The sequence below is a fragment of the Salvelinus namaycush genome, chromosome 12, assembly GCF_016432855.1.
Source record: "Salvelinus namaycush isolate Seneca chromosome 12, SaNama_1.0, whole genome shotgun sequence".
In the NCBI taxonomy this organism is placed as follows: domain Eukaryota; kingdom Metazoa; phylum Chordata; class Actinopteri; order Salmoniformes; family Salmonidae; genus Salvelinus; species Salvelinus namaycush.
In genome coordinates this window covers 41,625,212-41,644,397 of record NC_052318.1, presented here as the reverse complement: position 1 = coordinate 41,644,397, position 19,186 = coordinate 41,625,212, and the positions used below count along the sequence as shown (strand labels likewise).

At 42.3% G+C, this 19,186-nt stretch overlaps 1 protein-coding gene across 2 annotated transcripts; it reads right to left on the bottom strand.

Annotated features, from left to right (window-relative positions):
* Positions 1–253: 253 nt before the first annotated feature.
* Positions 254–14,250, bottom strand: si:dkey-175m17.7. 2 transcript variants are annotated; one of them, XM_039005780.1, is made up of 5 exons: positions 13,967–14,250; positions 13,093–13,144; positions 6,921–9,097; positions 5,644–5,949; positions 254–1,776 (listed from the first exon to the last, which is right to left on the bottom strand). In XM_039005780.1, the coding sequence occupies exons 3-5, from the start codon at positions 9,079–9,081 to the stop codon at positions 1,511–1,513; spliced, it is 2,733 nt and encodes a 910-aa protein (XP_038861708.1). In that variant the 5' UTR covers positions 9,082–9,097; positions 13,093–13,144; positions 13,967–14,250; the 3' UTR covers positions 254–1,510. The 2 variants fall into 2 exon arrangements, with proteins under 2 accessions (XP_038861708.1, XP_038861709.1); XM_039005781.1 differs by lacking the exons at positions 13,093–13,144; positions 13,967–14,250 and having other exon boundaries at positions 6,921–9,326.
* Between the last annotated feature and the right edge of the window lie 4,936 nt (positions 14,251–19,186).

Sequence of the window (19,186 nt, the reverse complement as noted above, 5' to 3'; positions counted from 1 at the left end):
CATTCCCAACCTAATAGTTTGGCTAAGGACCTCAAAGTCCTCAGTTTGGCAATCAAAGGATTTCATTGAATAAGTCTAATATAAATCAACTGCTTTAAAAACGTATTGTTTAAAAAAACATTTAAAAAAATAATTATCTCGGCCATAAACGAAAGGAAGACAAGTTGACAAGGATTGTCTCTCTGCTGCCTTTATCTTATCTTTCGAGTCTGATTTTCATTCCTACTGTATGTTTCCCAATTACAAGAAATGATCAAGGGTATTTTCTATATTCCCTCTTTTTCCTCAACTTCTTTCTCAGTAATGATACATTTTAATACATACATGTATATAATGTATATTCTTTAAGTTAAAATATAAGCAGTGACATAAACAACACAAAATATATGACAAAACACATCAATAAAAATAAATACTCTGTACTTGTATATATGCAATAGTAAACATGTTCAGGAGAAATATTTCACAAACAAGGAGGGCACTCAAAGAACAACATCTTTGTGCAGTTTTGTGTCTTAATTAAAGCACACACTTTGCAGTGTTCATCTTTTTATATCTTTCCAACCATTGTCTGTTGGAAAGACAACATAGATAGATCCATGACTAAGTCCTGTTCAATAACAGTCTGCTGAATCTGTTCAGTGTTGTCTGTGTATTGTTGCTCTTGACCATCCCTCTATTGGCACAAGATCTGGTTTCATTCACTGAGTTGTAGGTTTCTGGTTTCACCCCATTTTCCTAAGAATTGGCACGATTAAACCTTGGTCACTCCTCCACCAGCCACAAGCTGCTCTATTGCACAACTCCCAAGATACAGTATATATATATATACAGTATATATACGTATATATTTATTTTACATTTTTAAAATGTAATTTAGACATTTCCGACCCAGTGGGGAAAAATATAAATAAACCAACAATATGGCAAGATCAGCTATCTTCTGGGACTGGGCCACTTGAGTTGAAACGACCAAACATATTGATAAATTGATAAAGTGCATTGGAATGCCCTCTCTGGGGCTATGGATAGTGTTCGTTGTCATAGCTGAATGGTGGGGTGTCACTATAGTTGTTTCTATTCTGGTTCTGCATGCATTATGGATTTTGTAAATGACAGCCTTGAGTCAGACCAGGAGTCATTGCACCTCCTTAACTTCTGTAATGCTCTATACCACAAGCATCAAATGAGCCATCTGATTACAGTGGATCATGGTAAATAATGATATCTAAGCATTATATAGAAACTTGGCACATAATTACAAATGGTATTGGATGAGGATTAGGTTGACCAAAATTGGGACTATTTATGAGTTAACCAATCAAATGATTTATCCTATAATCTCTAGAAAGTGCACTATTTCAATACTTTATTCTTAATCTATGCCAATAGGGACACTCTGTCAATCAGCATTCCCCTCTTTATTGTTCTACCTTTAATTTCTCCTTCACAAAACTATGGCTGGCCCAATGCTGGTTTCCTCCTCCCCTCCATTCCTCATATCCCGCTGTCAGACCTGGGTCTCCAGGCCGCTGAGTTTGGGGGTCAGGATGCGAGGAGTGACCCCGGAGTTGAGGTCCCTCTCAAACTCCAGTAGCTGACCCATGAAGTTGAGGTTGGGAGACACCACAGGACGACGGCCACGCACATACTTGTAGGCATCAGTCATGGTCATAAGGGTGTGCTTCATCAGGTAGGCGATGACGATGGTTGCCGAACGGGACACGCCCGCTTGACAGTGAATCAACACTCCTCGCCCACTCTGGTGAGCCTCCTCTGTGGATGAAAATAGGTGGCTATCAGATTCCTGTCAAGGATGATCACTGGAATTCATCTATTCCACAGCTTTTTCTGGATCTGACTCTCCAGTTCTCCCATCTTCCCTTTTGATCCATTTATAGATCCCTAAATGTCTCTCCAGTCAAAAACTTTGAAATCAGAGAACGAGATCAGAGGAAAGACTTCACATAGAAATCATCATGATCCTCTCCTTATCTCAGTGCTAAAATACTTCTAAGCTCAGAGAGATAAAGACTGAAAGACAGGAACGGGGAGAGTGGGTGCGATAGAAAATTAAGGTAGATCAGGGGTGTCAAACATACGGCTCGCGGGCCGGATCTGGTCCAGCAAGGGGGTCCAATCCGGCCAACGGGTGCTTAGAGTTTTTTTTTTTTATCTACAGTTTATACATGTACAGTGCCTTCAGAAAGTATTCACACCCCTTGACTTATTGCACATTTTGTTGTGTTACAGACAGAATTCAAAATTGATTAAATAAATAAAAATGCTCACCCATCTACACACAATACCCTACAATGACAAAGTGAAAACATGTTTTTAGATATTTTAGCAAATTTATTGAAAATTAAATACAGAAATATCTCATTTACATAAGTATTCACACCCCTGAGTCAATACTTTGCAGAAGCACCTTTGGCAGTGATTACAGCTGTGAGTCTTTTTGGGTAAGTCTCTAAGAGCTTTCCACAACTGGATTGTGCGACATTGGCCCATTGTTCTTTTAAAAATGATTCAAGTTCTGTCAAATTGGTTGTTGATCATTTCTAGACAACCATTTTCAGGTCTTGTCATAGATTTTCAAGTAGATTTATGTCGAAACTGTAACTCGGCCACTCAGGAACATTCACTGTCTTCTTGGTAAGCAGCTCCAGTGTAGATTTGGCTTTTTTTTTTTAGGTTAATATCCTGCTGAAATGTGAATTCATTGATTACAAGCATACCCATAACATGATGCAGCCATTATGCTTGAAAATATGGAAAGTGGTACCCAGCAATGTGCTGTATTGGATTTGCCCCAAACATAACACCTTATATTCAGGACAAAAAGTGAATTGCTTTGCCACATTTTTTTATTGCCTTGTTGCAAACAGGATGCGTGTTTTGGGATCTATATTTTTTATTCTATACAGGCTTCTTTCTTTTCACTCTGTCACTTAGGTTAGTATTCTGGAGTAACTACAATGTTGTTGATCCATCTTCAGTTTTCTCCTATCACAACCATTAAACTCTGTAATTGTTTTAAAGTCACCATTGGCCTCATGGTGAAATCCCTGAGCGATTTCCTTCCTCTACGGCAACTGAGTTAGGAAGGACACCTGTATCTTTGTAGTGACTGCATGTATTGATACACCACCTAAAGTGTAATTAATAACTTCATCATGCTCAAAGGGATATTCAATGTCTGCTTTTTTATTTCTACCAATAGGTGCCCTTCTTTGCGTGGCATTGGTCAACCTCCCTGGTCTGAGGTAGTCATTAAAAAATTATGTTAAACACTATTATTGCACCCAGAGTGAGTCCATGCAACTTATTATGTGACTTGTTAAGCAAATTTTACTCCTGAACTTTAGGGTTGCCAAAGGTGTTGAATACTTATTGACCCTACAGATTTTAATTTTTTATTATATATATTTTTTTTTTTGAAAAACATAACTGTACTTTGACATTATCAGGTATTGTGCGTTGGCCGGTGATAAAAAAAAGTTTCAATTTAATAAATGTTTAATTTTGGCTGTAGCACAACAAAATGTGTGTGTTGGGGGGGACGACGAACACAATATACTTTAAAATGACAAAAACCAAATTGAAACTTTGGAGAAATTATAATGGACCCTACAATACAAATCAAATCAAAATGTATTTGTCACATACACATGGTTAGCAGATGTTAATGCGAGTGTAGCGAAATGCTTGTGCTTATAGTTCCGACAGTGCAGTAATATCTAACAAGTAATCTAACAATTCCGCAACAACTACCTAATACACACAAATCTAAAGGGGTGAACGAGAATATGTACTTGTAATTACAGTTGAAGTCGGAAGTTTACATCCACCTCAGCCAAATACATTTAAACTCAGTTTTTCACAATTCCTGGCATTTCATCCGAGTAAAAATTCCCTGTTTTATGTCAGTTAGGATCACCACTTTATTTTAAGAATGTGAAATGTCAGAATAATAGTAGAGAGAATGATTTATTTCAGATTATACTTCTTTCATCACATTCCCCAGTGGTTCAGAAGTTTACATACACTCAATTAGTATTTGGTAGCATTGCCTTTAAATTGTTTAACTTGGGTAAAACGTTTCGGGTAGCCTTCCACAAGCTTCCCACAATAAGTTGGGTGAATTTTGGCCTATTCCTCCTGACAGAGCTGGTGTAACTGAGTCAGGTTTGTAGGTCTCCTTGCTCGCACACGCTTTTTCAGTTCTGCCCACAAATTTTCTATAGGATTGAGGTCAGGGCTTTGAGATGGCCACTCCAATACCTTGACTTTGTTGTTCTTAAGTTATTTTGCCACAACTTTGGAAGTATGCTTGGGGTTATTGTCCACTTGGAAGACCCATTTGCGACCAAGCTTTAACTTCCTGACTGATGTCTTGAGATGTTGCTTCAATATATCTACATAATTCTCCTCCCTTATGATGCCATCTATTTTGTGAAGTGCACCAGTCCCTCCTGCAGCAAAGCACCCCCACAACATGATGCTGTCACTCCCGTGTTTCACGTTTGGGATGGTGTTCTTTGGCTTGCAAGCCTCCCCCTTTTTCCTCCAAACATAACGATGGTCATTATGGCCAAACAGTTCTATTTTTGTTTCATCAGACCAGAGGACATTTCTCCAAAAAGTATGATCTTTGTCCCCATGTACAGCTGCAAACTGTAGTCTGGCTTTTTTTATGGCGGTTTTGGAGCAGTGGCTTCTTCCTTGCTGAGCAGCCTTTCAGGTTATGTCGATATCGGACTCTTTTTACTGTGGACATAGATACTTTTGTACCTGTTTTCTCCAGCATCTTCACAAGGTCCTTTGCTGTTGTTCTGGGATTGATTTGCACGTTTTGCACCAAAGTACGTTCATCTCTAGGAGACAGAACGTGTCTCCTTCCTGAGCGGTATGACGGCTGCGTGGTCCCATGGTGTTTATACTTGCGTACTATTGTTTGCACAGATGAATGTGGTTCCTTCAGGTGTTTGGATATTGCTCCCAAGGATGAACCAGACTTGTGGGGGTCTACAATTTGTTTTCTGAGGTCTTTGATGATTTCTTTTGATTTTCCCATGATGACAAGCAAAGAGGCACTGAGTTTGAAGGTAGGCCTTGAAATACATCCACAGGTACACCACCAATTGACTAAAATTATGTACATTAGCCTATCAGAAGCTTCTAAAGCCATGACATCATTTTCTGGAATTTTCCAAGCTGTTTAAAGGCACAGTCAACTTAGTGTATGTAAACTTCTGAACCACTGGAATTGTGATACAGTGAATTATAAGTGAAATAATCTGTCTGTAAACATTTTTGGGAAAAATTACTTGTGTCATGCACAAAGTAGATGTCCTAACCGACTTGCCAAAACTATAGTTTGTTAACAAGAAATTTGTGGAGTGGTTGAAAAATTAGTTTTAATGACTCCAACCTAAGTGTATGTAAACTTCTGACTTCAACTGTATATGGATGAGCGATGGCGACACATTTTCTTGATTGTGTCAGGCTTGCTAATAATCACCGAAATGAAAGGTAGACAGTCAGAGAGCATAGAAAATTCCCCAAACTACAGATAGAAGACCAGTCCCTGGGGCAAAATGAGTTTGACACCCCTTAGGTAGATACTGCTCAACTCACCGATGAACTCAAACACCTCCTCAAAGTACTGTCGTAGGTTCTGCTTGCTGTTGTCGGTAGCCGGCAGCCGTTTGTAGCGTACCAGGCCGGAGCCGAGGTGATAGAGGGGCAGGTGTGTGGTGACGTTGACCACGTAGCCGATGTTGAGACGCAGCAGCAGGTCCAGGTCCTGGGCGTCCCTCTCGTTGCCCAGGAAGAGGAAGGGTAGGATGGGGCTGACCACCGCATTCTCCACGTCAGGGGTCATCCCATTCTCATCTGACAGGGAAGCCGGTAGCGAGGAGGAGAGCGGCAGAGTGAGGTGCACTGGGAGAGGACAACACAACACAGTGAGAGATTGCTGTCAGAAAGGACAATTGAATTTGCTTTGGATCACTGACAGGCATTCACCCTGAAGTATACCAGAGTTAGACACAGAGAAAATAAATCAAGCATCAGAGACAGAAAGAGTTATGAAGAGATGTGTGAATGACGGAGAGACAATGAAAGTGTACAATATATCTCATTTATGGTTTTTGTTGAGTAGGTGTTGAGTAGGAGTATCATTGAAATTCACTTTACTCCTGCAGAGCAAAGAAGTTTGCAGCTCTGAGGAACTGCTAATGCTTTCATCATTTCATACATGTTCTCCTAACAGGAGGGAAACGTACAGACATGAAAAAGCTTCTGAAACTTGTGATACTTTATACTATACTCTATGTCATCAACAGATCCTGCAGTCACTTAACAGAGTGGAGGAGGCTACAGTTATGTAACTATTAAGAAAAGAGAATACATCATAGCTTCAGCTTAATCTCCCACTGACAGGGTTCAGTGTCAGCGACTCAATTTCCCTGGGAATTGTTTTAATTAATTCAGCTATTCTAATCTCCCGCTCTTATCAGCTGTCTTTGCGTTCCAATCACCATCCCTCCATTTCGCTCCTCTCTGTCTCTTTTTACGCTGGAGCCCAGGCTATAATTAAGTCATTATCCCCGGGTTCCTTTTAAACAACCAACATGTTAGAATAACATATAAAATGAGATTGGCAGGAAAGGAAGTGGATTTAGAAGATAGGCGAGGGAAGCATGGAGAAAGAGAGACAGTCAGGAGAATAAGAATAGGATGAAAGAGATTTTCTCCCAAAAATGGTCATTTATGCAGTCAGACAGTAAAGCTGGTCTCTCAATTGTGGATTTTGTTTCTGTAACTATCTGTGTCAAAAAAGTCCCCCACCAAAAGTCTGCAGAAGTATAGCCTAAGAGACTGAAAGAAAAACCAGTGTATGACACCCTTACCTCTGCCACTCTCTTCGTCCTGCTCTCTGTTGAGTGAGTTGAGGACCAGGTGGAGGGACTGGACGGAGGGGAGGGAATGGCGTCCGTCTGCATCTCTCTGTCTGGGTTTGGGTTTGAGGAGAGTGCTGGGAGCTGACGGTGGGGGTGAGAAGGAGGGAGGGGATTGGGGAGAGGGGGTGCTGGGGGAAGGGGTGCGAGGGTATGTAATATTGCCTTCCTGCCCCATGCCATCCACCTTTCCTGACTCCCCACCTTTGTTCCAGAGCCTCTTCAGGGAGTCCTGGTCTGGATCTCGCCCAGGCCCAGACCCAATAAAATCTAGGACGGCCATCTTGCCCTGCTGAAGCCGGCGTCGGCCAGCGTGGTCTGTTATCTGATTCCGGGTGAACTCCAATAGGTTTCTACAGTCCAGGGTGACAGGGCTGATTCCGTTGCTGCTGTTTTGGTTCTGACCCACACTTGTCTTCCCCACTCCCATCCCCATCCCTGCACAGCTCTGCTGGTTCTGTTGGGTTTTAGACCTGGTCATCTTTTTCGCCAGCTCCTCGGGCCAGATTGTGCGCACACTATAATCATCATCATCAGCGGGGAATACTCCCATGGGGGGCCCTGCCCCTACACCCCTGCCCATCCCAGGGGGCTTGCTGCCCCGGCGGGGGTTGAAGGTGACAACTATAGGGTCGCTGCTACAATAGCTGCAGGTAGAGCTGCCGGCCTGACTGGCTTTGGGGTTGCAGCCACTCACACAACTCTGTAAGGCTCGCAGCGGGGCTGAGGAGGATAGTGGGGTACAGGGCAGGCATCCCCCCACCAGTTTTTTGCGGAATGCAGCAGGACTCTCAAAGGCGCCAGCCTCCCCGGAGCAGGAGGCACATCGCAGGGGTCTGAGCAAGCCCGTGCGGCAGTCCGACACAGTGCTGTTGGAGGATGAAGTGTTGGTGGTGGAGGCTGTGGACAAACATCCCCCAAGAGTTCTTAATCCCATTGCTGCGCCCCCTCTGTGGTTCACACCTACAACCCCGTGGCCGTGGCCACAGGAGAAAGAGGAAGACGGACTCCCCCTACCCCTCTGGCAGCCAGCAGAACGTCCCCTGCCCCCCCTGCAGCGGACCAGCTTCCAACAGCCACAGCTGAAGGGATGTGAGAAGTCGATGGTACAGGTGTGGTCTGGGCTGGGGAAACCTCCACGGGAGGAACAGGGGGAGAGGGGTAGGCCGTGGAGGATCTGAGGACGATGATCCCTGCCGCGGGATGGACGAGGCTGGTTGAGGGGTTGCTGAAACGAGGTAGGAGCACGGGGGTGGTGGGAGGGAGGGGGGACAGGGTAGTGGGAGTTTAGAACAGCGGCATGGGGCACAGGGACAGAGTTGTGGTGGCCGGGCAGGCTGTGGGGGTTGGGGTTTTGATGGACAGGTCCCAGTTTGGAATTCTCTTTGTTACCCACGTAGGGTACTTCCCGGGCACCTCTGGGGGGGAAGCTGGCAGAGCAGACTTTGGAGGACACGTTCTGCACCTTCTCTCTTCTGGACTTGGACTGCTGTCTCTGAGATGGGACAAACTCTAAGACTCCTCCCGGGGACACAGCCAGATGATTCTGATGGTGACTGCCTGGTGAGGCCTGTCTCTGGTTCTGTGGATGGTTTTGGAGTTGCTGCACTGCTCCTCCAGGCTTCCCTGATGTTCCTCCAGTGTTTTTCTCCCCGTATCCTGGATCCAAGCGCAACGAAACCCTTTTTTTGCTCCCCTTCACACTCCCACTGCGAACTAAAGAGTTGCTGTGCCCCCCTCCTTTTGTTCCTTTGTTCACAGATAACTTGATGTCGATCGTATGTGTGTGTTGGTGTGGTCTAGGGCCAAGAGTCACTGTCCCGTTGCTGTGACAGTGGCTAGGGGTGTGTCTGGTACCCTCTGAGACAATGGCCTTGTCGACCTTGGTTTTCTGCAGACGGGATGATGACCTGCGCTTGCATTCCAAAGACAGTGAGTTCGAGGAGGGAGGATTGGGGTAGGACTGAGGAGGATGGGGATGAGAAGGGCGGGAGAGAAGTTTGTTGCTATGGGCTGTTATATGGGAGTGGGGCTGTGGGGAGGACCCAGGTAGGGCCAAGTTTTTAGGGCGCTGAATAACCACTATGCGCTCGTCAAGAGGGAGTGGAGGCATCTGGGTCTACGCAAAGCTGTGTGTGTGTGTAAGAGGTAGGGGAGAAAGAAACAGAGAAACAATGTCAGGATTGTATTCCGATAACATTTTTAAATGACTGTTGTCATCAACATCATTAAATTTTTTGAATTTGAAGCCACATTTACATCACATCTGTCCTACGCCAGAGTAATGACCAGTGGAACAACTAAGCTATGTAACTACCTTGCAACAGACTAGGTATGGAGTATGGTGTTATGGACAATTCCCACGTTTGCTCTTGCTTTTGGTTTAATCTTGAACAAAACGCTCTTTGGGCAATACTATGAAACAGTCTCTATACATACCTAGTACACAAGGTATTTACATGTGTTATTCCCTTATAGATAACACATAATAAAGCCATTTAATGTAAATTGTTGCAGAGTTCGAATTCAAGAAGAACACATCCCGTGACTATTACTTGACTACTGCTGCCGACCACCGTAGTGAACGATCAGAAGAATATGCGAAGCATATTTAATATACATATATAATCCATTGGATTTGGAAAGAAAATACAGCAAAAACACACAGTAATGAAATCAAAACCAAAAGACCAAAATACAGCCTTTATGGTTTTGCCAAAACAGGGCAGAGACCACTGTTTTAAGAACATTTTGTTGAAATTGAAGTTAGCTCAATCGAATGGTTGAAGAAATGAGGTAGAACCAAATAAACAGACAAATATATCTCCCTGTTAGAGAAGGCCCTTTACCATAGCAAAACAGACAAGAGAGCTGGCTGTTACTGCCACAGGCACTGAATGACCATCGATGTACGTGTCGTAACCTATAAATAAGCACTTCGTCATGAAATACTTGAATAAAGACTGGAGGAGAGAGGACATTTTGGGTAAAGCTTTAGATATTGTATTATTATCATCATGTTGTTCTACCCTTTAAATAAAGACAGTAAAATTGATGCCTAATTCTCACTGGTACTAAAGACTTTTGTCATCTACTAAGCGCTACTTACGATGACAAAACCCATTAATGATCTTTTTTTGTTGCATTAAAGAAGATTCTCTGGGACAGGGCAGTACAGAGAGATAACGAGAGAGAGAAAGGTTGGGAGAGAAATAGAGAGACGGGAGGACAGCGATATAAAGACAGAATATGACGTGACAGGGTAGACCACAGACTAGACAGGAGGAAGATACATGGCAAAAGGCACTAATGATTATTCACTCCCAAGCAACACACATAGTGACCCATAGACAAAGCACACCATGCTTGCGTTTTCCACATGCATACGTCCACGCACAGAGCTTGGTGATGGCATCCTCATCTTTTTCCCTTTTTCAGCCTTGCCTTCGTAGCCTGTGGTGGAGGGGGGTGGGGTTACATTGACCCAGTTTTGTCATGGTGGAAGTCAACATCACTCTGATCACTTTTCACTCACACATTGTAAACACCTCATCAGCACATAAATGAACACAGTGTAGCGGTGTATTGGTCCTTTTTAATCATACTGTCAAAAGAACAGTCAGACCAAAAACACAGTGCAAATCACAAAAACATACTTAAGCAAATGCTTGCAGCAAGCAATGCCTCTAGAGATCATTGTCATCATCATCATTGTTCATCAGTGCCATTCTGGCCATTACTGTCACCATATCTACAATTGCAGCCAGTAGTCCTACATACATTGTGTGAAAATATGTTCTGAATGTGGAGGCTTGATAAAGGGTGTAAAAGTAATGTTTTTGCTACAGAATAAGAACATAGGCTTACCTCTAATAGATACAACGCTTCGGATGTGCAGAAGACAGACTTCCACCCGCTATACCATTATGTGATCATTGTTACGGCGATAGAATGGCTAGAACATTTTTGAAATTCTGTCCCTGAATGTCACAAAGGTGAATGTAGAGAAGGTGACCTGATGATTAGTCTCAGTCTGAAGCGGAGGACCATGTTGGACTCACAAGGCACTGTCTGTCTCTTTAGGATCTTTCACCACATACAGCGCATTCGGAAAGTATTCAGACACCTTCCCATTTTCCACATTTTGTTACGTTACAGCCTTATTCTAAAATGGATTAAATAAATGTTTTCCTTATCAATCTACACACAATCCCCCATAATGACAAAGCGAAAACAGATTTTTAGATTTTTTTGCAAATTTAAAAAAAATCACAAACAGAAATAGCTTATTTACATTAGTATTCCGAACCTTTGCTATGAGACTCGAAATTGAGCTCAGGTGCATCCTGTTTCCGTTGACCATTCTTGAGATGTTTCTACAACTTGCAGTCCACCTGTGGAAAAATTCTATTGACTGGACATGATTTGGAAAGGCACACACCTGTCCTTCTAAGGTCCCACAGTTGACAGTGCAAAAACCAAGCCATGAGGTTGAAGGAATTGTCCGTAGAGCTCCGAGACAGGATAGTGTCAAGGCACTGATCTGGGGAAGGGTACCAAAACATTTCTGCAGCATTGAAGGTCCCCAAGAACACAGTGGCCTCCATCATTCTTAAATGGAAGAAGTTAGGAACCAACAAGACTCTTCCTAGAGCTGGCCGCCCGGTCAAACAGAGCAATCGTGGGAGAAGGGCCTTGGTCAGGGAAGTGACCAAGAACTCGATGGTCACTATGACAGAGTTCCAGAAGGACAACCATCTCTGCAGCACTCCACCAATCAGGCCTTTATGGTACAGTGGCCAGACCATTGGTCATCCTTGAGATGTTTCTACAACTTAATTGGAGGCCACCTGTGGTAAATTCAATTGATTGAATATGATTTGGAAAGGCACACACCTGTCATATATAGGGTCCCAAAGTTGACAGTTGTCCGTAGAGCTCCGAGGAAGGACTGTGTAGAGGCACAGATAAGGGGAAGGGTACTAAAACATTTCTGCTTCATTGAAGGTCCCCATGAACACAGTGACCTCCATCATTCTTAAATGGAAGAAGTTTGGAACCACCTGGCCAAACTGCGCAATTGGGGGAGAAGGGCTTTGGTCAGAGAGTTGACCAAGAACCAGATGGTTACTCTGACAGAGCTCCAGAGTTCCTCTGTGGAGATGGGGGAAACTTCCAGAAGAACAACCATCTCTGCAGCACTCCACCAATCAGGCCTGTATGGTAGAGTGGCCAGATGGAAGCCACTCCTCAGTAAAAGGCACATGACAGCCCGCTAGGAGTTTGCCAAAAGGCACCTAAAGGACTCTCAGACCATGAGAAACAAGATTCTCTGGTCTGATGAAACCAAGATTGAACTCTTTGGCCTGAATGCCAATCGTCACGCCTGGAGGAAACCTGGCACCATCTCTACGGTGAAGCATGGGGGTGGCAGCATCATGCTGTGGGGATGTTTTTCAGCGGCAGGGACTGGGAGACTAGTCAGGATTGAGGGAAAGATGAACGGAGCAAAGTACAGAGAGATCCTTGATGAAAACCTGCTCCAGAGCACTCAGAACCTCAGACTGGGGTGAAGGTTCAATTTCCAATAGGACAACAACCCTAAGCACACAGCCAAGACAACACAGGAATGTTTTCGGGATAAGTGTCTGAGTGTCCTTGAGTGGCCAGCCAGAGCCATGACTCAAACCATTTCTAACATCTCTGGAGAGACCTGAAACTATCTGTGCATCAAGGGCTGTAATCGCTGCCCAAGGTGCTTCAACAAAGTACTGCGTAAAGGGTCTGAATATTTATGTAAATGTGATATTTTTGGGAGTTTTTTGTAATACATTTGCTAAATAATCTAAAAACGAGTTTTTGCTTTGTTATTATGGTGTGTAGATTGATGAGGTGGAAAAAACAATTTAATCAACTTTAGAATAAGGCTGTGACGTAACAAAATGTGGAAAAAGTCAAGGGGTCTGAATACTTTCAGAATGCACTGTATCATCTGTTATTTAAGTCATTTAAATTGATGTGCCATCTGTTATGTCTACTGCTGAAATTATCTGAAATTGTGAGGCCTATTTGAAGCCTTCCATGACCTCTGGTCACCTATCTACACATTCACACAACGACCTACCTGCAATACTATTTATCCCGGTTTGCTGTGGACAAATAACGTCATGCTGCGCCTGCAAGGTAAGGAGAATAATAACAACGGGCATTGGTGAAAAAAAACATAATAAATTGACTTCTAATAACAGTGAAATTATTTTGCGCATTGTCGCACATCTCTCTGTGAATGGCAGGGAAGAAGAAGCAGTCTCCTCTCATCTCCATGAGTGGCGTTTGCCCTTTGTTCGCATATAGGATATAGATATGCTGAAATGATTAGACCTAGGCTATATAAAAATAGCCAAAATTAGAATACATACTAGTATTGAATAGTGACTTGCAAAAATGCACATCATGTAAATAATTAATAAGAAAACCATGCAACAAAAAAATATATAGAAGAAATAATGGTTATGGCCTTGTAGCATGTATGTCCCACAACTCCAGCATTAGGCCATGGAAAATGATTCATCATCATCTAGTATCACTTTCACTCCCACAGTCCTGATAAATAATATAACTTATTTTGGCAAAGACTGCAGAGATTGAGGGTTGGTAGTATTATCCTCTGCTGGGCAGTTTATAAGTAATGAAGGTGAATTTAATCAAATTGATTCGTAGTGTCGCGTCAAATGGATATATAGCGTCCGGTGTCTCAGGAAAGGGAAAACTAGTTTGAGGACATCACTGTTCTTAGGAGTCTAGTCTGTGAGACCAGGCTGCATTCTAACGCATTGGCGTGTTTCTTATATGCATAAGTGTGTAACACGTAGCCATAGTGCTGGATCCTCATGTGTCAACAATAGCCTATAATATTCAGAGTAATTGTATATCATACATGAGTCTTGTTCGTCAGGATACTTTACGCCAGGTTAAAGGTTTAAAATAAACTCACTTACGTTAGGATTGACAATTCCGTTGTATCTTCATGCTCTCCGTGTAATATAGTTATTTACATTTTCATTGATGTTGTCCAGACATTTCTTTGGTTAACGGTATCCTCTTCTACACTGGAGGACCTATCATATTTTGCGGATCCGTTTTCCGTGCAAGAATAAGCTTGCATATAAAAATAGAGGACCTACGACACTAAGCATCTATTATTGATAATAAAAAATAAAAAAATATCACCACTATAAAAAGTGCTTACACCACACCAGTGTCAGTGCTTGTGCATGTGTCAATGTGCTCTCGGCTGTATATGTGAATGAGAGCGAGGAAGACACTAAGACAGGCGGTGCTGTATGGAGGTGGGGTCTGTGGTCTGTGCAGTGGATGACATCATTCCAGACCAATGGCAAGCAAAATGTTATAAGGCAGCCAGCAAATTAAGCTTCGTTTTGAGCACGTGTGCAGTATAAAGTGGTATTCTCCAATGTCATTCGACGGGGTGGGAGGCGGTGATAACAGTGGTAGGTAGGCCTATTACAAGCCAGTGTTGTGCTGAAATTATGTAACAGTGAAAGCTTGAATAAAATCGATTGTGTCATTGTAGTTATAGAACTAGAACATTTAGTTTCAGCCATTGTTCAACCTCTTCTTGACCTAGCCTACATAACCTACAAATAAGGCCTGTGTCTATCAGACACAAATACACACATACAACATGAAGTAAAAAAAAAAAAAAATTACGATATACAGTCAGGTCCCAAATTTTTGGCACCCTTGAAAAGATTAGCAAAAAAGACTGTATAAAATAAATATTACAAATCCTGGGCTATATTGTTAGCACAAAAAATGCACAATAATATAATTTTATACTAATACAATTGCTCAGAGAAAGAGATTTTGTTTAACAAGTGATACTATTTTTCCCAAAAAATGTATGGGTCAAAATTATTGGCACCCATGTTTCAATACATCAGCTTGTGAGGATAACGGTACTGAGCCTTTAACATTTTTTTAATGATATTGGAGAACACATTGGGAGGGATCTTAGACCATTCCTCCATACAGAATCTGTCCAGATCCTTGATATCCTTCGTCTGCGCTTATGGACTGCCCTCTTCAGTTCAAACCCGTTTTTCCAATGGGGTTCAAGTCCGGAGACTGAGATGGCCATTGCAAGATGATGATTTTGTGGTCAATTAACAATTTATTCATGAATTGTTTTGTCTGCTTTGGGTTATTGTCTTGCTGGTAGATCCACTTGCGGCCCAGTTTCAGCCTCCTAACAGAGGAAACCATGTTTTTGGCTAAAATGTCCTGGTACTGGGTAAAGTTCATGATGCCTTTGACCTTAACAAAGGCCCCAGGACCAGTGGAAGCAAAATAGTTCCATAACATCAAAGAAGGTCTACACCTGTTGTATTCAGTGCATGTGACAAATAAACTTTTGATTTGATCCACCACCATATTTTACAGTAGGTATGGGGTTCTTTTCTGATTATGCATCCTTATTTCGATGCCAAACCCACCACTGGGGTGCGAGGCCAAAGAGCTCCCTTTTTATGTCATCTGACCATTGCACCGGTTCCAATTCAAGTACCAATGCCATTTAGCAAATTCCAGGTGTTTACACTTGTTGGATGACATAAAAAAAAGAGCTCTTTGGCCATGCACACCAGTGGTGGGGTTGGCGTCAAAATAAGGACACATATGCAGAAAATAACCACATTCAGACAAAATATTGATGTCATCCCTCATTATGAAGAACACTGTTCATGCCTCTCTCTCTATCTCTGTGTGTGTGTGTGTGTGTGTGTAAAAGAGAGAGACAGAGAGAGAACGAGAGAGAGAGTGAGGGGGGTGGGGACATGTGAGAGTCATTTATAATGAAGTCTGACAACTTTAGTCAGCACATTGATGTCATGATCTTGACTACACAGGCATAGCCTATGTGATTCTATGAGTTGTTGAACATTGTGTTACAACACTAACTCACACCTGAAAAATTATGTAATTAATTTCCCAGCCCTGAGCTTCAGAAATAATGCCTTCGGAAAGAATTTAGACTTTTTCCCAAAAAATGTAACTTACAGCCTTATTCTAAAATTGATTAAATCGTTTTTTTCACACATCAATCTACATACAATACCTCATAGCAACAAAGCCAAAACAGGTTTCAAATGTTTGCTAACTTATAAAAAATATCACATTTACATAAGTATTCAGACCCTTTACTCAGTACTTTGTTGAAGCACCTTTGGCAGCGATTACAGCATTGAGTCTTCTTGGGTATGACACAAGCTTGGCACACCTGTATTTAGGGAGTTTCTCCCAATCTTCCCTGGAGATCCTCTCAAGCTCTGTCAGGCTGGATGGAGAGCGTTGCTGCAAAGCTTTTTTCAGGTCTCTGCAGAGATGTTCGATCGGGTTCAAGTACGGGCTCTGGCTGGGCCACTCAAGGACATTCAGAGACTTGTCCCGAAGCCACTCTTGTGTTGTCCTGTTGGAAGGTGAACCTTCGCCCCAGTCTGAGGTCCTGAGAGCTCTGGAGCAGGTTTTCATCAAGGATCCCTCTGTGCTCCGTTCATCTTTTCCTCAGTCCTGACTAGTATCCCAGTGCCTGCCACTGAAAAACATCCCCACAGCATGATGGTTGCCACCACCATGCTTCACCTTAGGGATGGTGCCAGTTTTCCTCCAGATGTGACGTGTGGCAATCAGGCCAAAGAGTTGAATCTTGGTTTCATCAGACCAGAGAATCTTGTTTCTCATGGTCCGAGAGTCTTTAGGTGCCTTTTGGCAAACTCCAAGCGGGCTGTCGTGTGCCTTTTACTGAGGAGTGACTTCCGCCTGGCCATTCTACCATACAGGCCTGATTGGTGGAGTGCTACAGAGATGGTTATCCTTCTGGAAGGTTCTCCCATCTCCACAGAGGAACTCTAGAGCTCTGTCAGACCGACCATCGGGTTCTTGGTAACCTCCCTGACCAAGGCTCTTCTCCCCCGATTGATCAGTTTGGCCGGGTGGCCAGCTCTAGGAAGGGTCTTGGTGGTTCCGAACTTCTTCCATTTAAGAATGATGGAGGCCACTGTGTTTTTGGGGATCTTCAACACTGCATACATTTTTTGGTACCCTTCCCCAGATCTGTGCCTTGACACAATCCTGTCTCGGGACTCTACTGACAATTCCTTTGACCTCATGGCTTGGTTTTTGCTCTGACATGCACTGTTAACTGTGGAACCTTATAGAGACAGGTGTGTGTCTTTCCAAATCTTGTCCAATCAATTGTATTTACCACAGGTGGACTCCAATCAAGTTGTAGAAACATCTCAAGGATGATCTACGGAAACAGGATACACCTGAGCTGAATTTCGAGTCTCATAGCAAAGGGTCTGAATACGTATTACTTTGTTTAATTTTTTTAAACACATTTTCAAAAATGTATAAAAACCTGTTTTTGCTTTGTCATTATGGGGTATTGTGTGTAGATTGCTGATCTTTTTTTTTGTAATCCATTTTAGAAGACTGTAACGTAACAAAATGTGAAAAAAGTGTTTCAGAAGGCACTGTAGGTCAACTTGTAGGCTAGTAAAAGCTTGAAATGCTGTTATTTTAAGCAATAACCAACAGAGGGCAGCAAAAACGAGTAAATATCTGTGTTGGGGTTTCAAGAGGAATTGGGGCCCTGCAATGATGTGTTTACAGTGCCTTCAGAAAGTATTCATACCCCTTGACTTACCGCACATTTTGTTGTGTTACAGCCAGAATTCAAAATTGATTAAATATGTTTTTCTTCTTCTCACCCTTCTACACACAATACTCTAAAATGACAAAGTGAAAACACATTTTTGCAAATGTATTGAAAATGAAATACAGGAATATTAACTTACTTAAGTAACATGAGTCAATACTTTGTAGAAGCACCTTTGGCAGTGATTACAGCTGTGAGTCTTTTGGGGTAAGTCTTTTAGAACATTGCACACCTGGATTGTACAATATTTACCCATTATTCTTCAACAAATTCTTCAAGCTCTGTCAAGTTGATTGGTGAACATTGCTCAACAGCCATTTTCAAGTCTATCCATAGATTGTCAACCCAATTTAAGTTCAAACTGTAACTAGGCTACTCAGAAACATTCAATGTCGTGTTGGTAAGCAACTCTGATGTAGATTTGGCCTTCTGTTTTAGGTTATTGTCCTGCTGAAACGTTAATTCGTCTCCCCATGTCTGTTGGAAAGCAAACGGAAACAGGTTTTCCTCTAGGATATTGCCTGTGCATATTCTGTTTATTTTTTAAACTCCCTAGTCCTTACCAATGATAAGCATAACCATAACATGATGCAGCCACCACCACGCTTGAAAATAGTGTTAAGCAGTGATGTGTTGGATTTACCCCAAACATAATGCTTTGTATTCAGGACAAAAAGCTAATTTCTTTGCCACATTACTTTAGTGCCTTGTTGCAAACAGGATGCATAGTTTTATTCTGTTCCTTCTTTTCACTCTGTCAATTACATTAGTTAGTATTGTGGAGTAACTACAATGTTGTAGATCCATCCTCAGTTCTCACATCACAACCATTAAACTCCAACCATTTTAAAATCCCTATTGGCCTCATGGTGAAATCCCTGAGCAGTTACCTTCCTCTCCAGCAACTGAGTTAGGAAGGACACCTGTATCTTTGTAGTGACTGAGTGTATTGATACATCATCCAAAGCCTAATTAGTAACTTCACCATGCTCAAAGTGATATTCAGCATCTGCTTTTACTTTATTTACACATCTACCAATCGGTGCCCTTCTTTGCAGGACATTGGAAAAACCTCCCTGGTCTTTGTGGTGGAATCAGTTGTTGAAATTCACTACTTGATCGAGGGACCTTACAGAGATGGGGTAGTCATTCAAACATGGAATGAGTCCATTCAACTTAAGCAATTTGTTAAGCACATTTTTACTCCTGAACTAATTTAGGCTTGCCCTAAAGTGGTTGAATACTTGCCTCAAGCCATTTCAGCTTTTCATTTTCTTCCCTAACATTTTCTGCAAACAAAATTCCACTTACATTATGGGGTAGTGTCTAGATCAGTGACAAAAAAGCACCATTGAATCAAATTTAAATTCTGGCTGTAACAGTGCAGAAGTAATGGTTTGTGAATACAGTGCCTTCGGAAAGTATTCAGACCCCTTGACTTTTTCCACTTCGTTAGGTTACAGCCTTATTCTAAAATTAA